Genomic DNA, 24448 nt, shown 5'->3' on the forward strand with positions numbered 1-24448 from the left:
TGCTGAATCTAAAGTCTCCCGAAAATCAGTTGGATACGTGTTGACCGGGTGAAGGACACAGTTGAAGTAAACAATAAAACATTATGCATATTTGAATTCTTTTAAAGTCACGGAGGCTTTCAAATTACTTTTTCAAAAAACTCTCTCTCTATATATATATATATATATTATTTATTTATTATATATAACTTAAAATTTATTAAAAAAATTAAATACAAACATATATTATATATATGAATTACACCAAAAGTTTCTGTAATTTTTTTTTTAAAATTGTATAAGTTATATATAAGATTTATAATAAATAATTTATATTATGTTAAAAAAATTATTTTTAATTATTAATTATTTATTCTAAAATTATTAAAATTTAATTATAAAAACATGATAAATAAAATAAATTGATTTACATGAAGTTGGAAAAAATAATCTTGAAAAAAATAATCTATATAAAAATTCTCATCAAATGGCTTCTAAAAATGTTCTCCTTTGTGTTTAATATATAAAAATTAATATATATATATATATAAAATAAAAGGATTTCTTTATTTTAAGAATAAATCTCGATAGATTTATTTCATTCAATAACTTATCATTTACATTGAGTTTTAACAATTCAATTTTTAAATTAAAAATTCTTATTACATAGATTAAATCTCTAAAAATTTTAAAAAAATTAAAAATTAATTATTTGATGCTTCATTTTAGTAATTCAAATTGATGGATAATCATAACAATATTTTATTTGTCAATTTGAATTAATGAAATGAAGTATTATATAATTTTAAATTTTTAAAAATTTGCAAATTTGATAAATTTTTGATTTAATGATTAGATCTTAAAATTTAATATAAATGATGAGTTATTAAGTAAAGTAATTCTATAATAATTTACTCTTAGAATAAATGGATCCCTCTTTAATATATATATATATATATATATATATATATATTAAGATGATTTTTATTTTTATAATTATATTTATCATTAAAAAAATATTTTAAATATATAAATTATATTATAATTAAATTTTATGATATATACATATATATTGAAATATATAAGTTCTTTTATATTTATAATAAGTAAGTTAATTATAATATAAGATTATTTTAACTATTAACAGTTTATTTTAAGAAAAACTGTTGAGAATTTGAGATTCAATTTATAATTATAAATAAAAGAGGATATATTAAAAAAGATAGAAGGGTAATTAATTTTAAATTATTGGTAGACAATTCCTTTTGCTACTACTACACATTCAAAAGAAGAAAAAATGTTCATCTAACCTACCAATACCAAATAATCTTAGTAAAAATCTCGACAATAATTTATAATAAAATATTCTTATATATCTAACCCCATCATATTATCATACCATATCAGAGCATCTTCAATATTCTTCAAAGCAATTCACTTTTATTTTCTTAAGTGAGTTTATATGTAACTTAATTTTCACTATAATACAAATTCTTAATAAAAGAAACTTAATTACTTAACTGACAAAGATATTTTTTTCTTTCTTCAATATCCCACCTTACACAAATGTTAAACAACTCGTAAAGAAAGTTGTTTATATAAACAGTTCTATTTAAGTTTAAACAATTTAAAATTACATGTAACATATCAAAATAATATTTTATTGTTAAACAAGTTAAAAGTAAGTCACGTATAAAAGCCCATTGACTATTGACCTTGGCTCGCAGTCAAGGTGCCATGCCATTGCCAGGCATTCTCTTGACTAATCCAGACATTAAAAAAAGAAAGAAAATTGGATTTGTTTGCCTTGCCATGACGCATACTTAGCTGTTTGCCATCTGCCAACTAACCAAAACTAAATTCTCTGCATTCTCACTTACATTGCATTCAAATTAATGCATCATAATATCTGTCACATAAGACCAAAAGGGAAACAAGAAACTCAATACGAGGTATTCCTAATTAGAATTACTCACTGGAAAATAATCTTGCATCATGCATATTCTAAGTAGATATGGTAGAAATCTAAAACGTACACGGAGCGCATAAACTAATGAAGTCATTTTTCTTTTCTCATTTAACAAACTTTTTTTTTATACGAGAAAATCAAACTCCTGTCACAACATGGTTAACGAAGCCAACTATCTTTCTGGAACTTGTTGGTTAGATTCATAAGAAATTGGGCATCAAATGAACGCTCGCTCTAGTCTAGTTTCTGTTGAACTGGTCTGGGCCTTTTATACTGGTTTGGGCTTCATAACTTTTACCCGGAACAAAAATATTTATAAATTATAAAAACAATCTCTAATAAATAAACCAACTTTTCAGATTTTGTTTTAAATTGAAACATTCAAGTTCTTATATTTTATATTTAATTATTTTTTACTATTATTAAATATTTTAAAATTAATTATTCTAGTCTTGCTTGCATATTTTTTTATATAATTTAAAATACTTTATTTTTTTTAATCATTCAAGTTAATTATACATAATTTGATTCTTAATTGACATTTTTATGAAATAAAAATGAAGGAGTTAACCCATTACGAGAATTTCTTCATCCCATTAAATACACGGCATAATAGCAAAATTTTCCCCCCTCGTGTTTTGAACTAGCAAGTTCCGTTTATATATATAAAGTAGTTTAGGATATAAGTGTGGATGATTCTAACTAATTACTATATATAATTATTTTTTCATATAAATTTTTTTAATAACACTTTATTATATATAAAGAATGTTATCAACATACTTTTTCATTCCCTCATTCTCATTTATTATAATTTATTAAAAATTATAAAATTTAAAATATATATATAAAATTAAGTGTGACACTCGCCAGATTTATATTTTGTAATAAATTTTAACGAATTATAAAAGAGTGTGTCACTTACATTTTCTGATAATTATATAATTCAAAAATATATAATAAATTCTGGCGCGTGTATGGTTTACATGCATAATGTGGCGGGAACAACCCGAGTCAACTCTAGTCACAATTACACAACAGCATTCATTCCTGATCACAGATTCACAATCTCCAAAATGAAGCCAAAATATCCAAACACACAAAATGGAACAACAAAGATTTTTCCACAATCACTTGTAATCAAAATCTAAAACACAAGATACAGAATTTATCATATTTTTACACAGTTGGCAACAACTTCAATCCAACATGCTTGCCTCTAAATTTTCTACAACCTCGTTTGTACTTCTATGTCTGTTTTGCATGCTCTTTCATGCAAGTGAATCAGCAGCACCCATTTACAGTGCCCACTTCTGCAGCAACGGAACCTTTTACCAACCCAACACAACATTTCAGTCCAACTTGAATACCCTTCTCTCTTCTCTCACCTCCAACTCCTCCCTTCTCTCCAACAACGGTTTCTACAGAACCTCCGTGAGCCAAGACACCCCCGACGACATCGACGGCCTTTTCCTCTGCCGTGGCGACATCAACGCCACCGTCTGCCACGGCTGCGTCGCCGCCGCAGCCACCAACATAACGCGCCTCTGTCCCGACGCCACGGAGTCCTTCATCTGGTACGACGTTTGCATGCTAAGTTACTCCAACAGCACCTTTGACAATGATAACATGGTTCCCTCATTTTCCTTGAAAGATGGAGAAAGCATCATTGACTCGAACCTTGACCGTTTCAATCAATTGTTGGCGAGCTTGCTAAGCAGTTTGGCAGAAGAAGCCGGGGCGAGTTCGGCGCCGGAGAAGAAGTTTGCCGCGGGTGAGGTGAGTGTGTCGAGCACACAGACGCTGTACGGAATGGCACAGTGCGTGCCTGACTTAACAAGCGCTACCTGTGTCAGGTGCTTAGAAAGCGCTATTGCAAATATTCCCACGTGTTGTGATGGAAGTGAAGGAGCAAAGTTTCTGCTTCCGGTATGTAATATCAGATACCAACTCGATCCCTTTTTGTACAATACAACTTCCATCACGCCACTTCTTCCTTCCCCTTCTTCAGGTATGTAATATCATCCACTATTTCAGCTTTTTTTGGTATTAATTAAGTCTCAACACATATATCTTATAAAATACAACGCTTTTTAAGTATAGATGTACACACATACATAATTAGATCCATTAAAAAAATTTATCTACCATTTATATTTACACACTGAGTTCAATTGTTTTAGGTGTGAGGGAGGATATTAGAAAAAAATCCTCAAATTTTACATTAATTAAAAATAAGGTCAAGTGGAAAAGGGGCAATTATTCTCTTATCAACCAATTTATAAAGTTAAATCAAATCTCATATTTTAAGATAGTATCAACATCTATTATAATGATGATTATTATTAGGTTTATCCACTTATCATTACGTACTTTCAATCGAGTTGTTATTGAGCTATCTAGACTTCTAAATTTTATATATAAAATGTTCAATATTTGATATGAAAAAAATATGTTGGAAATCACATATCAAATAATAATAAAACTAAAACAATATATAAAAGTGGAGAACACTTATTATTTTACAAACTAATTTTGTAAAAGTTAAGCATAATCTGTAGTAATCTATCATGAGATGAAAGTGTAAAATATAGAGACTACAATGTATTACAGAGTTTTTATCATTTATTAATTTATTCTCAAGTCAGCGTTGTTTTGTGATTCAGTTTTTCTGGTTTTTGAGGAGGAAGTTGGTTCCAATATTTTGTGGCTACTCTTCTTCATTTGAAATAGTATTTGTCACTTTTGCATTTTTAAAAAAGGAGGTTTTACCTTGGGCAGGTAGCAAATATACTTTGATGGTGGTGGCAATTGTTATCCCAATTGCTATTTTGGCCGTGCTTTTGGTTATAGGATGTTGTTGGTGGAGAAGAAGGCCAAACAAAAACCATGTGGCTGTCCTGGAAGTGAATGATAGCAGTAATGTTTTTTTTTCCCTACAAAAAACAGTTTATGTTATCACTTCCATCATTTATCTATTCTAAAGCTTGAACGATGTTCTAGTAGTTTTGTAACTCGTATTACTTTCTACTGCAGTGAGAAAGTATTTGACAAGTGACGAAGAGTCTTTGCATTTTGACTTGACTACAATTGAAGCTGCTACAGATAGGTTCTCAAATGAGATGAAGATTGGAGAAGGTGGATTTGGCATGGTTTATAAGGTATGAATTAATAAATTCTCAAGGCAACATACATTCAATTGTCATGCTCAACTCTCATTCTTTATTGCCTAGAGCTAGAGCTATTATAATCTGAAGCATGTTTTCAGGGTACCTTTCCTAATGGACAAGAAATAGCTGTGAAGAGACTATCGAGAACCTCGCTCCAAGGTGACAGAGAATTCAGGAACGAAGCTTCACTTGTTGCACAGCTTCAACACAGAAATTTAGTTAGACTGTTAGGATTTTGCTTGGAGGGAACGGAGAGGATTCTAGTTTATGAATATATCCCAAATTCTAGCCTCGATCACTTTCTGTTTGGTTTGTAATTTTTCACCCTTCTACTTTGCTATGCTTTTCCTATCACTATTATGTGAACTAATTATTTTGCAGAATTCAATTTGTTGCTTACTTGAATGTTACAATTTTACTAATTTCTAGGTCATGAAGACCATGCAGAGTTAGATTGGGCAAGACGATACAACATTATAATTGGGATTGTTAGAGGAATTCAATATCTCCATCAAGATTCTAGATTAAGAATAATACATCGTGATCTCAAGGCTAGTAATATTCTATTAGATGCTGATATGAATCCAAAAATTTCAGATTTTGGAATGGCAAAAATTTTTCATGAAGATCAAACTCAAGAAAACACAAGAACAAGAAGGATAGTTGGAACATAGTAAGTTAGAGATCATTGTAGATCATACAACCAGCTCATAGTTTTATTATTGCATACCTTACTTGATGAAAAAATTGTTACTAAAAGAAAATCTATTTCTTTTCCTCGTTTGAAAATCTTTGATGTCATTTATTGGAATATACAAATCTACTCTCTCTTTTTTCAGCGGTTATATGTCTCCTGAATATGCAATGCATGGAAAATTCTCGGTAAAATCTGATGTATTTAGCTTTGGAGTCTTGGTTTTGGAGATCCTTAGTGGCAAGAAGAACACAAGTTATCATGAATCACATCAAGCCGATGACCTTTTGAGCTTTGTAAGTTTCAACTACAAGTTAACATGTTTTCTATAGTTATGAGATCAAATTCTGCTGAAAATGTCTGGAGGAGAAGATTTTAGTTGTTGAGGGATGCGAGGAATTTCAAACATGTAATCTAACTCAAGTTTTGCGACAGGCTTGGATGAACTGGACAAATGAAACACCTTGGCTGATATTGGACCCAAAATTGAGAGGTTGTTATTCTAGAATTGAAGTTGGGAGATGTGTCCATATTGCTTTATTATGCGTTCAAGAAAATCCAGTTGATAGACCCTCAATGGAAAATATAATGCTTGCGTTGAACAGTTATTCAGTAACTTTAGCATTACCTCGACAGCCAGCATCTCTTATGCGAGGAAGAGCAGCACCGGACAGATTAAAACACCAGCTTGATTCTGATCGGTCTACCAGCTCCAGCTCCGCAATCCCTTCTTCTACGAATGATTCTTTAATAACTCAAGTATATCCCCGGTAAAGGTTCTCATCAAAATCAGTAAATTCAATCCCTTTATATGCTACAAGCATCAACTTTAATTTCGTATGTTATGAAATGAATAATGGGATGACCCAATGATAAGGTTATTTGCCATTGGAAAATGACAATGCAAATTCGGAAACCACAGGGAAAACGTACGTGGCACATGAAATCCTACTTTTAATTAAGTGAATCTATCTTTTAATAATGCATGCGTATTAAATTAAACTAATGTTTCTTAACACTGTAAACCCTCCCGTGAGAGGCAGCTCTTTGCTTGGAAAGACTTGGGAAGAAATGTACTATAATTATAATTTTGGTAATTTTTTACTAGTATGAGTTACAGCCACAACAATAACATTTTAATTAAAACTTTGTACATATTACTGTTATTCTTGCTATGAAGCTGACTTTAATAATTAAACTAATATTTTATCTTGTGTTTAGGGTTTAGGGTTTAGGGTTTATATATTTATTATATATAATTAAAATTTATAATAAATTATATATAAATAAATATTATTTAAATATATAAATTATATTTAAAAACTGAATTATATAACAAGTTGAAATTTTTTTACAAATCATCTTGTTGAAGATAGAGGTATTAATATTTTGGTTTGTGCGTAATATAATTATTTTTACATAATTATAATTATACTTATAATATATAATTGATAAGTGTTTTAAATTTATAAATTATAGTATAATTAAAAATATATAATAAATTAATTTTTAAATATATAAATTATATTTTGAATTTTTAATAAATAATTTAAATTATGACATAAGATTATGTTTAAATTGAAATAGATAAAAAAAATTATAAGAAAATAAAACATAAAATTACAGATAAAAGAATAGTTTGAAATAAGTAAGAAAGATTTTTTGATTAACTGCTAAGAAGGTATGAAAAAAGAAACCATAGAATAAAATAATATTAAAATTTATAATTAACTGTATAAGAAAAATAAAAAATTCCACTCTCAAATTTAATCATTTTAATTTATAATATAGGGTTAGATTTAAGCTATCAAAACGTGTTAAGTCGGCTCCCTTGCACAAGCGCACTACAAGTTAAGTTTAAAGGTGATAACTTAACCTAATTTACTTTTGTTAAGTCAAGAAATGTTTAATGTGACTCGATCCACTAATCTAATGGTTATAACTCATGAAACAAATAAATAAATATATAAAATATTAAACATTATTTTTCAAATTTAAATAGTATTTGATAATAATAATTTAAGAAGAAAAAGAGTATAACTTACATGTTGATCCATCTCAGTGGATAAAAAAATATCTGGTGTTTGTGAGTCAATGTTTTCTAAAACTAACTCACACATAATCAATGGTAAACCAAATTGGCTTATAAATTATGGCCCATTTTGAAAATTATGCTTTTGGATTATGTTCTTACCGGGGATCTGAGGTAGAGTTGATCTGCTGGGTAAGGTCGGGGAGCCTCCTTCGCTGGTACGCTTGTTGCTCCAAGATGGGGGTGGTACCTGCTAAAGAGACTCCAATGCTAAAGTTAGGGTTTGTGTGAATATGAGTCTCGTATAAGTAATGCACGTACCTTGGTGTGAATTAGGGTTTTGTTGGGCCTTGGGCCTGAGATCAGTTATGATCTGATTAGATAGCGGATCTCGTCTATATCGAGATCTCCTAGCGCATGTCCGAGGTCGTTCTGCGCTGTGATACCGAGCTCAAGCTCGGCATGGCGGTACGGAGAGTACACTAGCCCCCGAGCTCCGAAGACAGCAGGTCGAGGAGTTGAAACCGAGCTCGTCAAGGAATCGTGACCTTTTGCGTACGCCTGCCTGTCGAGATGCCATGTGTCACAACTGTCATTTCCCATTTCGAAACGCGAGGTTGGCGCGTTAATGGGCATGACGGTTATGCAATGATGGTTTCATCCATCATAATGGGTCTCATTTAATGTGTGGTCAGGCGTGTCCCTTGGGTGACACGTGTCTTAACCGTTTGAATTCCAAAGAAACCCTTTTCTCTTTGTCGCGCCTCTTCCCCTTTTCACTTCACTCTTTTTTTTTTACTGCTTGGCTTCTTGCGTACGCTGTCCTCTTCATTTCTGTTCGTCCTCCGTCTCCATTTTCTCTGTTTCGCTGCCATTTTCGGAGACCCCATCGTTGTTTAGGGTTATTTTCTGAGGAAGAGTACCAGGTACTTCCTTTCTACAGTTTTCTTTCTCCTTCTTCCCAAATCTTCTTCGAGTCTTTTGTTTCTTGATGGCTGGAGAGGGTGGTGCTGGTTCTTCTGTGCCTGCCAAGGGTAAAGGCAAGGCGCGCAGCAAGGCGGTGGCCACCGGGACGACTGCTGAAAAGAAGAAGGCGGAGAACCCGCCTAAGGATCTCGTCCCCGGCGTTCCTGGCTATGATTGGGTCAGGCGCGACGTGGGAGAGTTCCAGAGCGTATTCGTCGTTCCTGGAGATCAATGCGACTCGAAGAACGCATAGGATCTGTGAAACTTCTGTCTCGAAGTTTGTCCGGCTCGAGCCTTGTCGGCCTGACGAGCGTGTTTATATGGGGAGTTCTTCTGACCCTCCCTATTTCTATGTGTATTAGTGTCTTTTTAGGGATTTGGGTGTCTGTCTTCCTTTTACTCAATTTGAGTGTGATTTTTTAAATTTCATTAACTCGGCTCCTTGCCAGTTACACTCCAACAGTTGGGGTTTTTTGAGGGCTTTCCAAGTCTTGTGTTCGGTCTTGGGGATAGAGGTATCTCTGCCCATTTTTCTTCATTTTTACCAATTGAAAATGGGCGTTCCTCCCTATGGTTTGATGTCCTTGAATGGGAGCAAGGCTAGGGGTCTTTTTACCCTTTACTCTCAGTCGTATAAGAATTTCAAACAAGAGTTTTTCTGGGTGGCGCTTGTAGACGTCAACCCTTTAAAGGATGGGGCATTCTACTTCGGTGGGTTGCCGAAGTTCCCCTTCTACTGGCGGCCGGTCCCGGCCAGGTCTCACGGAGTGGGGGAGTTGAAATTGACGGCTTCGGAGTCGGCCGCCATTGAAAATCTTGAAGCACTTCCTCGCCCGCTGGATTGCAAGCTCGTCCTGTCGCTTGCGAACTCGGCGTACAAGGAGAGGGGCTTAAAGAGTGAGTATCTCGTCTTTCGTAGATTGTTAGGATTTGTGAAAACTTGCTTTGTTGATTTGTTTGTTCTTTGTGTTTGCAGGCATAATGGGCAAAAATAAGTGGCACAAGCTGAAGCACCGTTATAATGTCGTCGAGATCCAGGTTCCAGAGCCTTAGGAGGAGGAGGTGTCCCCCCTGAAGGAGAATAGGAAAAGAAAGAGGGGAGGGAATGAGGTCGGGGGGACCTCCGCCCCTCGAGATGCTGAGGAGGTGACCTCCAAGGCTGCTGACGCTGATGCAGTGGACCTTATCGGGAGTCCGCCACCCAAGGAGGTTCCTCAAGTAGCGACTGAGGAGATGGCTCAGGCTGCTGAGCAGGTTGCTCAGCCAGTCGAGGTGGTGACCCAGGCTGTTGGGCAGGTCGCCCAGGCTGCCGAGGTAGGTACTTTGCCCTTCTGCGATTTTTCTTCTATGTAGCATTTCTCTTGTCTTCTACCTTAGGAGGAGAATTTTGTCTTTTGCAGGTGAGGAATGTTGCTGGGGTCTCGGTGCCTTTGAGCTCTGGGGCGTCAGGGGGGAATCCCCCTGTTGCTGAGTAAAAGGTGTCTGCGTCTGCCACCCCCGACCAACGCAGGAAAGGGCCAAGCTCCGAGGTCCCGACTCCCACCCCAGTGACGTCGGCACCATCGTCTGGTCCGTCAAAGGGGCCCCCCATAACCCAGTACCTCGCTCAGCGCTTCCAGAAGGGTGGCTCCGTGGTGAGGTTGGATCACTTGAGCGCTTCGGAGGACATCGATTCTTGGTGGAGCGCTGGGGTGTCTTTAGAAAATTTTTTCCCAAAAGGTCTCTGAGCACGGCAGATCAAGCTATGATCGAGTTGGTCGGGCTTGTGGAAGGCCTAGATGCTGCCCAGGTCTTCCTGCAGAGGACCATGGCCATCGTGGACTATTGGAAGCACAAATGGTCCAAGCAGCAGGGGGACCTGGCTAATTTGAAAAGTCGGGTGCAGCCTTTGAAGGAAGAGGCCAAGGCCTTGAAAGAGGAGAAAAAGGTTCTGGAGGCCGCCCTTGGTGAAGCCAGAGTGCAGAAAGAGGCCGAGCTTCGAGCCGCAAAGGGAGATCTCGTGAGGGTTCATAAGTCACTGGAGATCGCCTTGCGGTCTAATAAGGCTTATGCCTCCCAAGTGAGTGAGCTGCAGGAGCTCGCCGCCTCATCCCGAGGTCGGGTGCGCTTCCTAGAAGATGAGGTGACGTTTTCTCAGGGTCGGGTGCGCTCTTTGGAGGATGAGGTGACATCTTTGAAGGGCGAGTTAGTGGTGGCGGATGAGAGGCACCTTTGCGACGAGGTCCTTCTCGGTGGGAAAGAGGAGGAGGTAGCCGCCATGAAGGTGGACCTCGCAAAGCTGGAGGAGGCGAAGGCGGGGCTGGAGAAGAAGCTCGAGGATACGGAGCGGGCTCTCCTCTTTGAGCATAAGAGGGAATTCCTCAAGGCAGCTCGCCAGGCGAGGTTTTTCGCACCGAGGCCCGACTTCTCCGCCATGCATGTGGAGAGGGAGGTCCGTTTTGGAAAGTTGGTGAAGGAGGATGACCTTGAGGACAGTTCAAGTGACAATGCCTCTGCCTAAGCCGCCTTTTGTAATAGTTTAGCTTATTTTTCTGTGTTTGATTCCTTCCCTTGAATTCATGTCTTGAACTTTGCGAACACTGTTGTGTGTATATATATATATATTTCTTTGTCTATGTGTTGTTGTGTTGTTCCCTGACTTCGCGTTCTAGGCTTGATTTTTTCCTGTTTGCGCGATTTTAAAACACGTTCAGCATTTGCTGTGTATCTTTGTACTTTGTGGATTATGCCGAGGTTCAAACTTGGCCTTGAATGGATTATACAGAGGTTCAAACTCAACCTTGAGTGGGTTTCGCCACGGTTCGAACTCGACCTTGAGCAGATTAGGTCAAGGTTCGAACTTGACCTTGAGTAGATTATGCCAAGGTTCGGACTCGACCTTGAGTGGACTTCGCCAAGGTTCGAACTCGACCGTAAATATGAGCGAAATAAGTTGGACCGAGGTTCGAATTCGACCTCGTCGTAGTGTGAAATATGTTGTGTTAAGGTTCGAACTCGACCTAAACTAAGAGCAAGATAAGTCAGACCGAGGTTCGGATTCGACCTCGTCGTAAAATAAGATAAGTTGTGCCAAGGTTCGAACTCAACCTTGGTCTAATCATAAAATTAAAGTTAGGAGAATATGAATGAAAATAATGAGTTATTTTATTGATTGTGTAAATGTGCCTCGTTAAAAACCCTCTCAGCCAAAACCCATTTTTCTATTTTTTGGGATAAAAGACTGAGGCGAGAAAAGAGTGCACAGCTCATTCGTACAAAATTAACTGTAGTAAAACTTGTGATGCGTGGCATTCCAAGTTCGTGGTATGGACTTTCTGCTAAGTTCCTCCAGTCCGTATGCTCCGTTTTTCAAGTCTTACAACTCGGAATGGGCCACCCCATGGTGGGTGCAAGCTTTTCATCTGATGTGTCTTTCTGAGCCTCGCCTAGCAAACGCCACACCAGGTCACCAACTCGGAAAGAGCGAGGCCACACTCGCGTATTATATCTTCTGGAAGCTCGGAGCTTACAGGCTTCTTCGTGGATTTGAGCTTCATCTTGAGCTCGTCAACTAGGTCGAGGTCGGCTGCTAACTCTCGAGCATTTTGCTCACTGTTGAAGACTTGGCGTCGGTGAGATGTCTCTCCGATTTCCACTGGAATCATCGTGTCAGCTCTGTAAGTTAGCGTGTAAGGCATTTCTTGCGTTGTTGACTGGGGGGTATAATGGTATGCCCAGAGGATGCTGGGAAGTTCCTCAGCCCATTGCCCCTTGGCGTTCCCGAGGCACTTTTTGAGTTCGCAGAGTATCACCTTGTTAGCTGCTTTAGCTTGGCCATTAGTTTGCGGGTGTTCTACTGAGGTCGGAAGATGCTTGACTCCGAGTTCCCGAAGAAAGTCTTCAAAGTCCTGTGCGATGAACTGTCGGCCGTTATCAGTAACAAGGGAATGGGGTATCCCGAACCTACATACGATACTCTTCCAGGTGAATTTCAGTATGTTCTCAGTGGTGATCTTAGCGATTGGGCATGCCTCGATCCACTTGGTGAAGTAGTCGATTGCCACCAGGAGAAACTTGAGCTGACCCTTTGCGGGGGGTAATGGCCCGAGGATGTCCATTCCCCACTAGGAAAAAGGCCAGGACGACATCATCTGGTGAAGAGCTTCGGGTGGTTGCCGATGTGTATTGCCGAACTGATGGCATTCTTTGCACCTTTGTACATAGTCCTGGCAATCTGATTTCAAAGTGGGCCAGTAGTATCCTGCTCGGAGTACTCTGGTCGCCATTGAGCGTGCCCCGAAATGCATGTCACATATGCCTCGGTGGATCTCCTCGACGACATAGGCTGCCTGAGGTGTAGTTAAGCACTTGAGCAGTGGCGTGGAGATGCCACGCTTGAACAGTTCGTCGCCGACGATCACGAACTTGGCCGACCTCAACCTCATTTTTCGAGCTTCGTCCCTATCTTAGGGCAAAACTCCTACCTTCAAGTAACTCCAAATGCATGTCATCCATCCCTGGTCTTCGATGTTGTTGGTGTTGACGATCTTATCGTCTAGACTAGGTGAGTGCAAGGTCTCCTGGATGATGGTCCGATGTTGTCCAGGGCGTTTGGTGCTAGCGAGCTTTGAAAGGAGGTCGGCTATGGTGTTTTGTTCTCGCGGTACATGTTGTATAGTGAACTCGTCAAAGGACGAGATCTGTTGTGATGCCATGTGGAAATACCGTTGTAGGAGAACGTCCTTGGCCTGATACATTCCGCTGAGCTGCTCTACCATGAGTTTCGAGTCGCTGTTGCAACTCACTCACTGAGCTCCGAGGTCGTGAGCCAGCCTTAGCCCTGCGAGAAGCGCCTCATACTCAGCCTGCACCACCACTTTTGGAGTTGGAGGACCCGTCAATGTGTAAAGTCCATACTTGTGGTTCTTCGACTGAGGTAGGCGTGAGCTCGGCAACGAAGTCAGCCAAGCATTGGGCTTTTAGGACTCTGCGACTTTCGTACTGGATGTCGAACTTGGACAATTCTACCGATCAGGTTATCATCCGGCCGGCGAGTTCCGGCTTTCTCAGGATCTGCTTGATGGGGTAGTCGGTCTTGACGACTACTTGGTGACTTTGGAAGTAAGGTCGGAGACGCCTGGCTGCCGTGATAAGGGCCAGTGCGAGCTTTTCGATGGTTTGATACCTTTTCTCCATGTCTTGGAGGACTCGGCTCATGAAGTAGACCGGCATCTATTTTTTGGTGCTCCTGCACTATGACCGCGCTGATTGTGCTTTTTGCCACTGCCAGGTAGAGGAGGAGGTCGGTTTTGTGATCTGGCCTCTGAAGAATTGGTGGAGTGGTTTTGAAGTTTTTGAAAGCCTCCTCGCATTGGTCCGTCCATTCGAAGTTCTTTGGCTTGCGTAGCAGAGTGAAGATGGGCCCTGCCTTGTCCGCCAACCTGGGGATAAAACGGGAAAGAGAGACCAACCTGCCTGCCAGACGCTGGACATTTTTCACGGTTTGGGGACTCTACATCTGAATGATGGCTTTACACTTTTCCGGGTTGGCCTCGATCCCCCTACTATAGTGATCATGAAGCCTAGGAACTTACCTCCCTGGACACCGAAGACGCATTTTTCTGGGTTGAGATGCATGTTGTGTCTCCTAATCTGGCTGAAGACCTCGGCGAGGTCGACAGCATGACCCTCGGCCAAGGTGGTTTTGACCACCATGTCGTCAACATAGACTTCCATGTTCCTCCCGATCTACTGGTGGAAAACCTTGTCCATCTGCCGCTGGTAAGTAGCCCCTGCGTTTTTGAGACTGAATGGCATCACTCGGTAACAGTAATTGGCGTGGTCGGTGAAGGATGTATGCACCTCGTCAGGTGGGTACATCATTATCTGGTTGTACCCGGAATAGGCATCGAGGAAACTGAGGAGGGCGTGCCCGGACGCTCCGTCGACCAGTCTGTCAATGTTCGGCAAGGGGTATGAGTCCTTGGGGCATGCTCTGTTCAAGTCAGTATAGTCGACGCACATCCGCCACTTCCCTGAGTTCTTTTTTACCTGCACCACGTTTGCTAGCCATGTAGTGTACCTGACCTCACGGATGAAGCCAGCGTTCAACAATTTTTGTGTTTCGATGATGATGGCCTCCCGCCTTTCACCACCGACCTTCCTCTTCCTCTGGGCTACTGGCTTCGCCTCCTTGTGTATCGCTAACTTGTGGCAGATGAAGTCAGCGTCTATACCTGGCATGTCGGCACTAGACTAGGCAAAGAGGTCGGCGTTCTTGAGGATCTCAGCTTCGAGCTGCTCCCGCAACTCCAGGCTCAACTGCCTGCTGATCTTCGTGCATTGCCCTGAGAGTTTTCCAATCTGGAGATCATCGAGCTCGTCGATGGGACTCAGTCGTTCATCGTGGGAATCGGACCTCGGGTCGAGGTTAGTGATCTCCCCGTGGGTGATGTGAGCCACTGTAGGAGGATCACTCTTGGATCGCTCGCCAGACGAGGAGATTTTCAGACTCTCGGTGTAGCATTGCCGAGCTATCTTCTAGTTTGCCTTGACAGAAATAATGTCTCCACCACTCCCTGGGAATTTCATGGTGAGGTGTGGGGTGGACACCACTGCTCCGAGTTGATTCAAGGTCGGTCTCCCAATGATTATGTTGTAGGAAGTGTTGGCCTCTACGAGGAGGTATTAGACCATAATCCGCCTTGTGTCTGGAGAGGTCCCAAAAGTTGTCAGCAGGTCCACATATCCCCGAGTGTGTACTCGCTCTCCTGCAAAACTGACTAGGGGCTCCGTGTGAGGTTGGATGAGAGAGTGAGGGATGTCTAACCTGAGGAACGTCGGCCAATACAGGACGTTAGCCGAGCTCCCTTGGTCAATCAGTGTCTTGTGGACCTCCCAATTAGCTACCTCCACGGCGATGACCATGGGGTCATCCTGGTTGGGGCTGACGCCAGCGTAGTCATCGTCGGTGAAGGTGATCGGCGGTGAGCTCTGGTGTGAAGCCGAGGTAGTGGAGTGGACGTTGTTGATATTGCACAAGTGTCTCTTCCAGGTCAAGTTACTGGCGCCTCCCCCTGCGAAACCACCTGCAATCGTATTGATTACTCCTCGTAGGGGAGCTGACCTTGTTTCCTGGCTTACCTCAGCTTGCACTGCTCTGCCGGCATTTTACTGAGAGCCAGAAAGTTGGCCCGTGCGAGCTCTCGAACCACGTCCTCTGCCTCGTCCTCGTCCACCATAGCCTCCTTGGTGACCCTGCTGTCGTTGGACATATTGGCCGATGTGGCCCGCCTGGATGAGTTCCTCAATGCGGTCTCGGAGTGTACGACACTCTTCAGTGGTGTGACCGTGGTTCTTGTGATACCGGCAGTGTTTAGACTTGTCCGCACTATTGGGAGTGTGACCTGGTGGCGACAGGGTGAGCAAGTTGTTGTTACTGGCCTCCTCTAGGATGTGAACTCGGAGCGTATTCAGGGAAATGTAGAAGTCGTATCTCCCCCCTTGTTTGTCCGAGCAGTTTTCTTGAACTGGCTGTCGTTAGTGACCTTCATCTTGTCTTTGTGGCCACTGTCAGGTTTCGCTTGTAATTTTCCGTGAACCTGGTCACGGAAGGCGGAATGTTCCTCCATTTGGATGTGCCCAGCAGCACGGGCACGGAGCTCGTCCATGTCGCGAGGGGCCTCACGACATAGGCTGTCGATGAACGGTCCGGGCTTGAGTGCGATGAGCATGGCATGCAGGCCGACTTCAGGGTTCAGATTTTGGATTTTGACCGAGATGTTGGCGAAACGCTCCATGAATGCTCTCAGTGACTCATCGTCACCCTGGCAGAGGCTAGCCAAGGCGGCCGATGTGACATGGTGGGGTCGACTAATGGCGTACTGGGCCGTGAACTGCCTCACCAGAGTGTGAAAGTTGTCGATGGATTCAGCCAGTAATTGGGTGTACCAATTGAGTGCAGCCCCTTTGAGCGAGGTGGGAAAAACCCTACACAGAATAGCATCATTATTAGTGTAGAGGTTTACCTGTGTGGTATACAGGTCGATATGCTCGTCCGGGTCCGTCGTGTCATCGTAACGATCGAGGTGGAGAGGCTTCCATCCGTGAGGGAGTGGCGTCTCCATGATGCCATCCACAAAAGGATGACGGCGGAAGGTTGCTTGACCCCGCGTGACATGAGTAGGGGCCTTGCTGACTTCATGGGCCGACTTGTTCGTCGGTGCATGAGACCGATGCGTGACAGGTCGTGGAGTCGGTGCTCTAGTCGCAGTCCGGGGTTGAGAGACTGAATGCCCTTCTTCCTCGTGGAGGTTGCTCGCCTACGGAGGATGATCAGAGGGGCGTCGAGGGAGCTGGGAGCGAATCCGCTCATTTTCAGCGCGTAGTGCCGCTAGGTCAGCTTCATTAGCGGCGCGCATCACTACTAGATCAGTTTCGTGCTTGGCACACATGTTTTGCAGGTTGGCGATGTGCTGCTGCCGCATCTGTTCGACCTGGTCGATCAGTCTCCTCAATGACGCTTCGTTGTCCATGCTAGTTATGTGATCTAGGTCGTCTGTTGCTCGTCTGCTATGGCTTCTGGTGAAAACCATAAGCGTGTCCGATAAGAGTTGTCTTGATCGGCCCCACGGTGGGCGCCAAATGTTCTTACCGGGGATCTGAGGTAGAGTTGATCCGCTGGGTAAGGTCGGCGAGCCTCCTTCACTGGTACGCTTGTTGCTCCAAGATGGGGGTGGTACCTGCAAAAGAGACTCCGATGCTAAAGTTAGGGTTTGTGTGAATATGAGTCTCGTATAAGTAATTCACGTACCTTAGTGTGAATTAGTGTTTCGTTGGGTCTTGGGCTTGAGATCAGTTATGATCTGATTAGATAGCGGATCTCGTCTAGTCCGAGATCTCCCAGCGCATGTCCGAGGTCGTTCTGCGCTGTGATACCGAGCTCGAGCTCGGCATGGCGATACGGATAGTACAAATTACATATTTTACTTATTGTCATTACTTAAGTTTACTTATGCTTACTTAATTCAATAACTCATATTTTAAATTAAATTTCAACGATTCAATCATTAAATTTAAGGTTCTTAATGTATAGATTAAAGTTGTAAATTTTTTTAAAAAGATTAAAAATTATTTATTATTTTGTTTCATTAATTCAAATCAACATATACAATATTTTTATAATTATCTGTTAATTTGAATTAATAAAATAAAATATCAAATAATTTTTAAATATTTTAAAAATTTTGCAAACTTAAATCTGTATTAAAAATTTTAATTTCAATAGTTAATTATTGAAATTTAATTTAAAATATAAGTTATTAAATAGTATAAGATTAAGTAAAGTTTGAGTAAACGGATCTTTCCTTTTTATATATATATATATATATATATATATATATATATATATATATATATATATTAAATACTCATATTTTGTGGGTGTCATACTTTGAAAGAGAGAAAACACGTGATGTAAGAGCATTGAAAAAATTTTCCCTTTGTTAATTAGCAACAAAGTGTGGGCATCTCGCGTTGAAAGTTCTAAAATTTGATACCGTCACATTTATTGGGTTGACTATCATGTTACAACTTGCATTGCAGAGCTATTATTATGAAAGAATGGTCAACTTTTATCTAGGTGGCGTGGCATGACTTAATAGTTAAAATATTGTCATATTTTTAGTTAATTATTAATATATTTTTAAAATATTTTTCAGCACGTTTCTTTTTAACTATTTTTAAAATAATTATATTTTATAAGGTAAAAAAAATTATATTTTAATTTGCAGTCAACAAACAGAGACAAACAACCTATTTCACATACTCATATTTTGTATGTGAATTCGGTTCAACCCATGTATTTGCAAAGTACTTTATTCTCTCGAAGGATGCCCAATGTGAAGAAATATAGGTAGTTTCAGTTCTAAGCAATCAGGGCGTGGAAACCTCCCACAATTCAATTCCTCAAGTTTATAGATTTAGCAGATAAGAGTCGGTGACAAAAGCATAGAATATTAGAAAACAAGACGACTTACAAAATTAAATTTTCAATAGCTTTTTCCTCTCCATAGCTTTAGCTTGGGGTACTTATTATGCCTGCGAGTAAGTCAAAGGGAGACAAGATTCCTAATTGTAAATCGTCTTCTTAATTAAAAAGGATCAGAACTAGTAACTAATGTCATAGATAGGCAACACAACGTATTAATTCTAATGTTTCACTCAAGAGTTTAATAGCTATACATTATTTTTTTTTATAAAAAAATCATTATCAACAATAAAATATTAGTGTTAGTATAATAATTAAAATAATTACTATAAAACTAAATGAATTTATAAAACATTGCAATTGATGATTAGATAACATGATATAACTTATTTTTTCTTAATTTAACTAATTTTTATTTATTTATTATTTTTTTAGTTTGATTAAATAAACATCTTTAATATATATATATATATAATACCTATCTCATTAATAATTTTTCGCCTTTAATTCATTGTCGGTACCAATAAATAAAGTCGAGATGGTAATAGTATTATCATGAGCTGATTTGTTTTCTAATTGATTGATCCTCAATAATTTTTTAAAATATTCACATCATTTTCAAAGTTTTTTTTTATAAGTAAAAGAGATTTAAGTTAGAGGAAGTATAATGAGTACTCCAATCCATTATAAAAAAATATAGAGATATAATTAGAATTTAAAATTAAAATAAAAACTATGAAAATCAAAAACTCAAGTTATAGTACTAATAATCGAAGATAGAATTACTAATCCACATTCATGAACGTAGTTTAAAATTGTCCAATACTTTCTTGCAATTTATAGTACTTTACTAAAAAGATAATAACATTCCGATAAAACCACAGTTATCAGATAATAGAAACTCAAGTCACTCAAAAACACTCGTAACGTTTTTTATACATCATTTTCAAAGTTAACTCATATAATAATAAATAAAAAAAAACTTATATTAACGAACAAAACAAATAGTGATTTAGACGTAGAGTCTATCCTACCCGAAACACGTTAATCTACTCATTAAATGATTGGGTTTGAAAGACTTGACATTTGCGGTATTCTAAAATTGGCAAAAAGTGGAATGTGAGGGAGCAAAACAAGTAACAAGGATGAAATGTCAAACGGTGCTTCTCTAACTTTTCAAACATGCGTTCTGAATTTTCCAAGAGTGGACGGACATGTTCCTTCTACTTCTAGATCTACATGTTTGTTAATTTATAAATGTCTTAACATAATAATAATTAGGCAGGAAGACGGAAGAGAACTGAGAGTTGATGATTCTAAAATCTAAACACTTAATCAGTATCTAACTATTCCAAAGTTGTGGTCGCATGATGTTTGGGTGCCGCAGCAACATGTTCCTCTTCAACAACAACCATGTTCTCGTTAGTACCTTTCTTCTCTTCCTATCTCTGTTTCGTTCCTCAGCAACTCCCATTTACAACGCCAATTACTGCCCAAGCAACGCATCGTACCAATCCAACGCAACTTTCGAAGCCAATCTAAGGGTTCTCCTCGCCTCTCTCGTCTCCAACGTTTCCAATTCTGACGGCTCCTATTACTCGGCCATGGGCATGGGAACCACAAGCGTCGCCAACGGCCAATTCCTCTGCCGCGGCGACCTCTCCATCGCCACGTGTCAGGACTGCATCACCACCGCCGCCACCGAGATAAGGCGCCGCTGCCCCAACAAAACGGAGTCCGTCATATGGTACGACGAGTGCACGCTCCGTTTCACCAACCTATACTTCGCTCCCACCACCGTCTTCCCTGGAGCGATGTTGCCGGATGACAAGAACATCTCTGCCTCCGACATGGACAGTTTCAACCGCACGTTGTTCGGTTTGTTGAACGACTTGGTAGAAGAGACTGCGAATTCCCACTCGGCGAGGAAATTCTCCGCCGGCGAAAGCGAATTCGCGAGGTCCTCGACGGTGTATGGGTTCATGGAGTGCGAGCCGGACTTAACGAGTGCTCAGTGTAAGGAGTGTTTGCAAAACGCCGTTTCGACGCTTCCGTCGTGCTGCGGAGGCAAACAGGGCGCGAGGGCTCTGCTTGTGTGGTGCAGTGTTAGATACGAATTGTACCGTTTTTACAATACTACCGACAAATCGCCTTCTTCAGGTATTTTCCTTTTCATTCCTATATATATGCCCTACTTAACTAACTCATCTCATCTCTCTCAAACTCTCTATTTTGATTTGTCATTGCATCATACATCATTTTTCTGGGGAAAACCTCTTCTTTTTATTTTTTTCTTAACTTTTTGAGGAATGTAAAAAAAAAATGTATTATTGTTCTTACAATAATCAAACCATTGACAGACGTATAAGTTACCTTTCAATTAACGTCTTTTATTCTTTTCATCTTTGCTTTTTCGTCAACATTAGTGGCTATGGCTACATGAAATGCATTTTAAAATGAAACATTTTCAAGGGTACAAGGCATCCATTAGGCGCAAGGACTAGCCATCACAAATCAAGATTAATAACCAAATTCTTTTAAAATGGATCCCACATTATGTGCAATAGATTAAAAAAAATATTGAAATTAATTTATAGTTTAAAATTCTCAGTGACCTTAATCATTGGTTTTTTTCTTTGTTATCTAGAACCTGATCGGGCTACCGTGGCATCTGAAGCAACTATAAAATATTAAATAGTTTATTACTTTCTTTTCTTGCAAGTTGCAACAAATAATAAATTATTGTACATAGTTTACGCTAACAATATGATATATTATAATAATAGTATATATTATTTTTTTATGCTAATGAAATTATCTATTTGTATAATGCTTTTCACTGTTAGGATAAATTCATAATCTTCATATCAATAGTTTAATTTATATTAGTTAAAGAAATATATTCATAGAGACTTGACCAATGCTAAATATTTAGTAAATGACATTGTTTGAGTGATATTTGTATAATGAAGTCTTTCTTTTTCTTTTCTTTTTTTTAATTGTTATAGCCTATTTTTTTTCTACAATTATTTATGCAGGAAATAATAAATCTGTATTACGAATAGTCTTGATTGTTGTCTCTGTTGTTGTGTGGATAATTCTCTTGTGCTGTATCGGCTATTTCATATTGAAAAGATCCAGGAAGAAATACAGAACTCTTCTGAGGGAAAATTGTAAGTAACATGATATCAATGTCAATTCTATTCTCATTTCTTAAAACGGCTAAATCGACTAATTTTACTTTTGTACTTTAATGTTACTCTAGTTGGAGAAGAAAGCGCCACTTTAGAGTCTTTACAATTTAGCTTGACCACAATTGAAACTGCCACAAAAAGGTTTTCACATGAAAATAAAATAGGTGAAGGTGGATTTGGGGCAGTTTATAAGGTAATAAAGTGTAATTAAAAATATATGCACATTTGTTTCTTGTTGTTTACTAAATTGATTGTGTTTTTAGGCTATCCTACCGGATGGACGAGAAATAGCCGTTAAAAAACTCTCACAAGGATCGGGACAAGGTGCAACAGAATTTAAAAATGAGATTTTATTGATAGCAAAACTTCAACATAGAAATTTAGTCACATTGCTTGGATTTTGTTTGGAAGAACAAGAGAAAATGCTTATTTATGAATTTGTACCCAATAAAAGTCTTGACTACTTCCTATTTGGTAAAATTCTTTTACTCACCACTACTTTTTTCTTTTCTTTATTTATTGTTGAACTTTAAATTTCACATGTTGGAAGAATGTTTCCCTTTATATATTTTATCTCACTTTATATGGATTTTTTTATTTGTAGATCCCTATAAAAGTAGCCAAATGAGTTGGTCACAACGCTACAAAATTATTGAAGGAATTACACAAGGAATTCTATATTTACATGAACATTCACGATTAAAAGTTATACACCGAGATCTTAAACCTAGTAATGTATTATTGGATAATAACATGAATCCAAAGATTTCAGATTTTGGAATGGCAAGGATTGTCGCTATAGATCAACATCAAGGAAAAACAAATAGAATCGTCGGAACATAGTAAGTATTTTTAAAACACATTTTCCTTTTTAACTTCATCTTTTCTCTCTAATTTTATCATTTGTTAGATAGAAATTAACATTTATGTTTTTATTAAAATAGTATATTTTAGTGTATTTTTGAGTTCTTTAATATATATACATTTTCTAATAATGATATTTTTAAATAGTGGTTATATGTCTCCAGAATATGCAATGCGTGGAGAATTTTCTGAGAAATCAGATGTTTATAGTTTCGGAGTTATAATTTTGGAGATAATTAGCGCAAAAAGAAACATGAGTTCTAATTTTCCAGATCATGATGACCTCTTGAGTTATGTAAGTATTTATTTCTATTATATTTTTTTACATTATATACCAAATGCTAATCAAATGAAAGACGCAATGATCAATCCAATTAATATTTGATTTACAAATTGGTTGCAGGCTTGGGAACAATGGAGAGGTCAAACACTATTAAACATATTAGACTCAAATATTAAGGAATCTTGCGATCAGAGTGAAGTCATTAAATGCATCCAAATTGGTTTATTATGTGTACAAGAGAAGCCATACGACAGGCCTACAATGACACAAGTTATTTCATATCTCAGTAGTTCTATAACCGAGTTGCCATATCCTGAAAAACCAATTAATTCTAAACAAAGTGGAATAGTTCAAAAAAGGATGGTAGGAGAATCGAGTTCAGGTTCGACATTATCAAATAATGAAATGTCTCTGAGCATGTTTTTTCCTCGATAATATTTGTTGTTTTGTATATAAATAAATCGTATATATTCATTGTAAGTAAGTCATGTGTATTCTATGTTATTAAATTGAGTTAAATTTATATGATATTATGTTAAGTTTTCATGATGGGGTGAATTACACACAACAAATTAACAATTTTTAGCCGTTATTAAAAGAGGAATATTAGTAACTCTATATAATACTTTCTTTATTATTGGTGAAATTTGTTGGAAATCACAAATTTTGTAGTTCTCTCATTTCATACAAGGAATCTCTTTCTTGATTTAGTAATAGAGTCCACCCAACGTTATAACTTTCAACCAATAATAAAAAAACATCGGCATTTTTTTATATGAAATATTTGTCTTGCATGTAATTTTACGTGGAAACATTTAGTGGTGAGTATGAGTAAAGGTTTCTAGACTGACTCATTAAAGCTATGGCACATGCAAATACAAACATTTTTTTTAAGATTTATATAATTATAACAAATTCTTGACTTGACTCGCGAAGTACACGGATCATGCATTTTATTTGTGAAACATGTGCACCAACCTATTTCACATTAAAATTTAACAATGTTTCATATATGTTTGTGTTTAAGAAATTAAATTTTAAAATTTTAATATTCGATTAGTATATTTGAACTTTTAAATTTTTAATATATTAAAGTTTTCATGTTTTTGTTATAATGTAAAAACATTAATATATAGAACTTTTGTTTTCTTTTTGTGTTTCTTTTCTTTCTCATGTTTTTATAGTTTAAAAAGAAAATTAAAAAAATAATTTAAATTTGCTAGATTTTTTTTTAAATCCAGATTATAAAAATAAAATATTAATCTATATGAAAACTTATACTGGAGGAATGAAAACTTAGAAGCATCTATATGGAACCCCTTATTAATCT

The 24448-nt window shown here is 38.1% G+C and overlaps 2 protein-coding genes across 2 annotated transcripts; both read left to right on the top strand.

Moving 5' to 3' along the window:
- Nucleotides 1–3046: 3046 nt before the first annotated feature.
- On the top strand, nucleotides 3047–6708 carry LOC109806163 (cysteine-rich receptor-like protein kinase 25). Its single transcript, XM_029270679.2, has 7 exons — nucleotides 3047–3959; nucleotides 4730–4867; nucleotides 4985–5109; nucleotides 5217–5427; nucleotides 5548–5791; nucleotides 5958–6108; nucleotides 6248–6708. Exons 1-7 carry the CDS (start codon nucleotides 3158–3160, stop codon nucleotides 6584–6586), a joined length of 2010 nt encoding a protein of 669 aa, XP_029126512.1. The 5' UTR covers nucleotides 3047–3157; the 3' UTR covers nucleotides 6587–6708.
- A 13161-nt stretch (nucleotides 6709–19869) lies between these two features.
- On the top strand, nucleotides 19870–23662 carry LOC145949623 (cysteine-rich receptor-like protein kinase 8). Its single transcript, XM_083060173.1, has 7 exons — nucleotides 19870–20937; nucleotides 21816–21950; nucleotides 22043–22164; nucleotides 22235–22445; nucleotides 22576–22813; nucleotides 22983–23130; nucleotides 23239–23662. The coding sequence occupies exons 1-7, from the start codon at nucleotides 20145–20147 to the stop codon at nucleotides 23551–23553; spliced, it is 1962 nt and encodes a 653-aa protein (XP_082916299.1). The 5' UTR covers nucleotides 19870–20144; the 3' UTR covers nucleotides 23554–23662.
- Nucleotides 23663–24448: the final 786 nt, after the last annotated feature.

This window comes from Cajanus cajan, chromosome 7 (genome assembly GCF_000230855.2).
Source record: "Cajanus cajan strain Asha chromosome 7, NIPB_CcT2T_4, whole genome shotgun sequence".
In the NCBI taxonomy this organism is placed as follows: domain Eukaryota; kingdom Viridiplantae; phylum Streptophyta; class Magnoliopsida; order Fabales; family Fabaceae; genus Cajanus; species Cajanus cajan.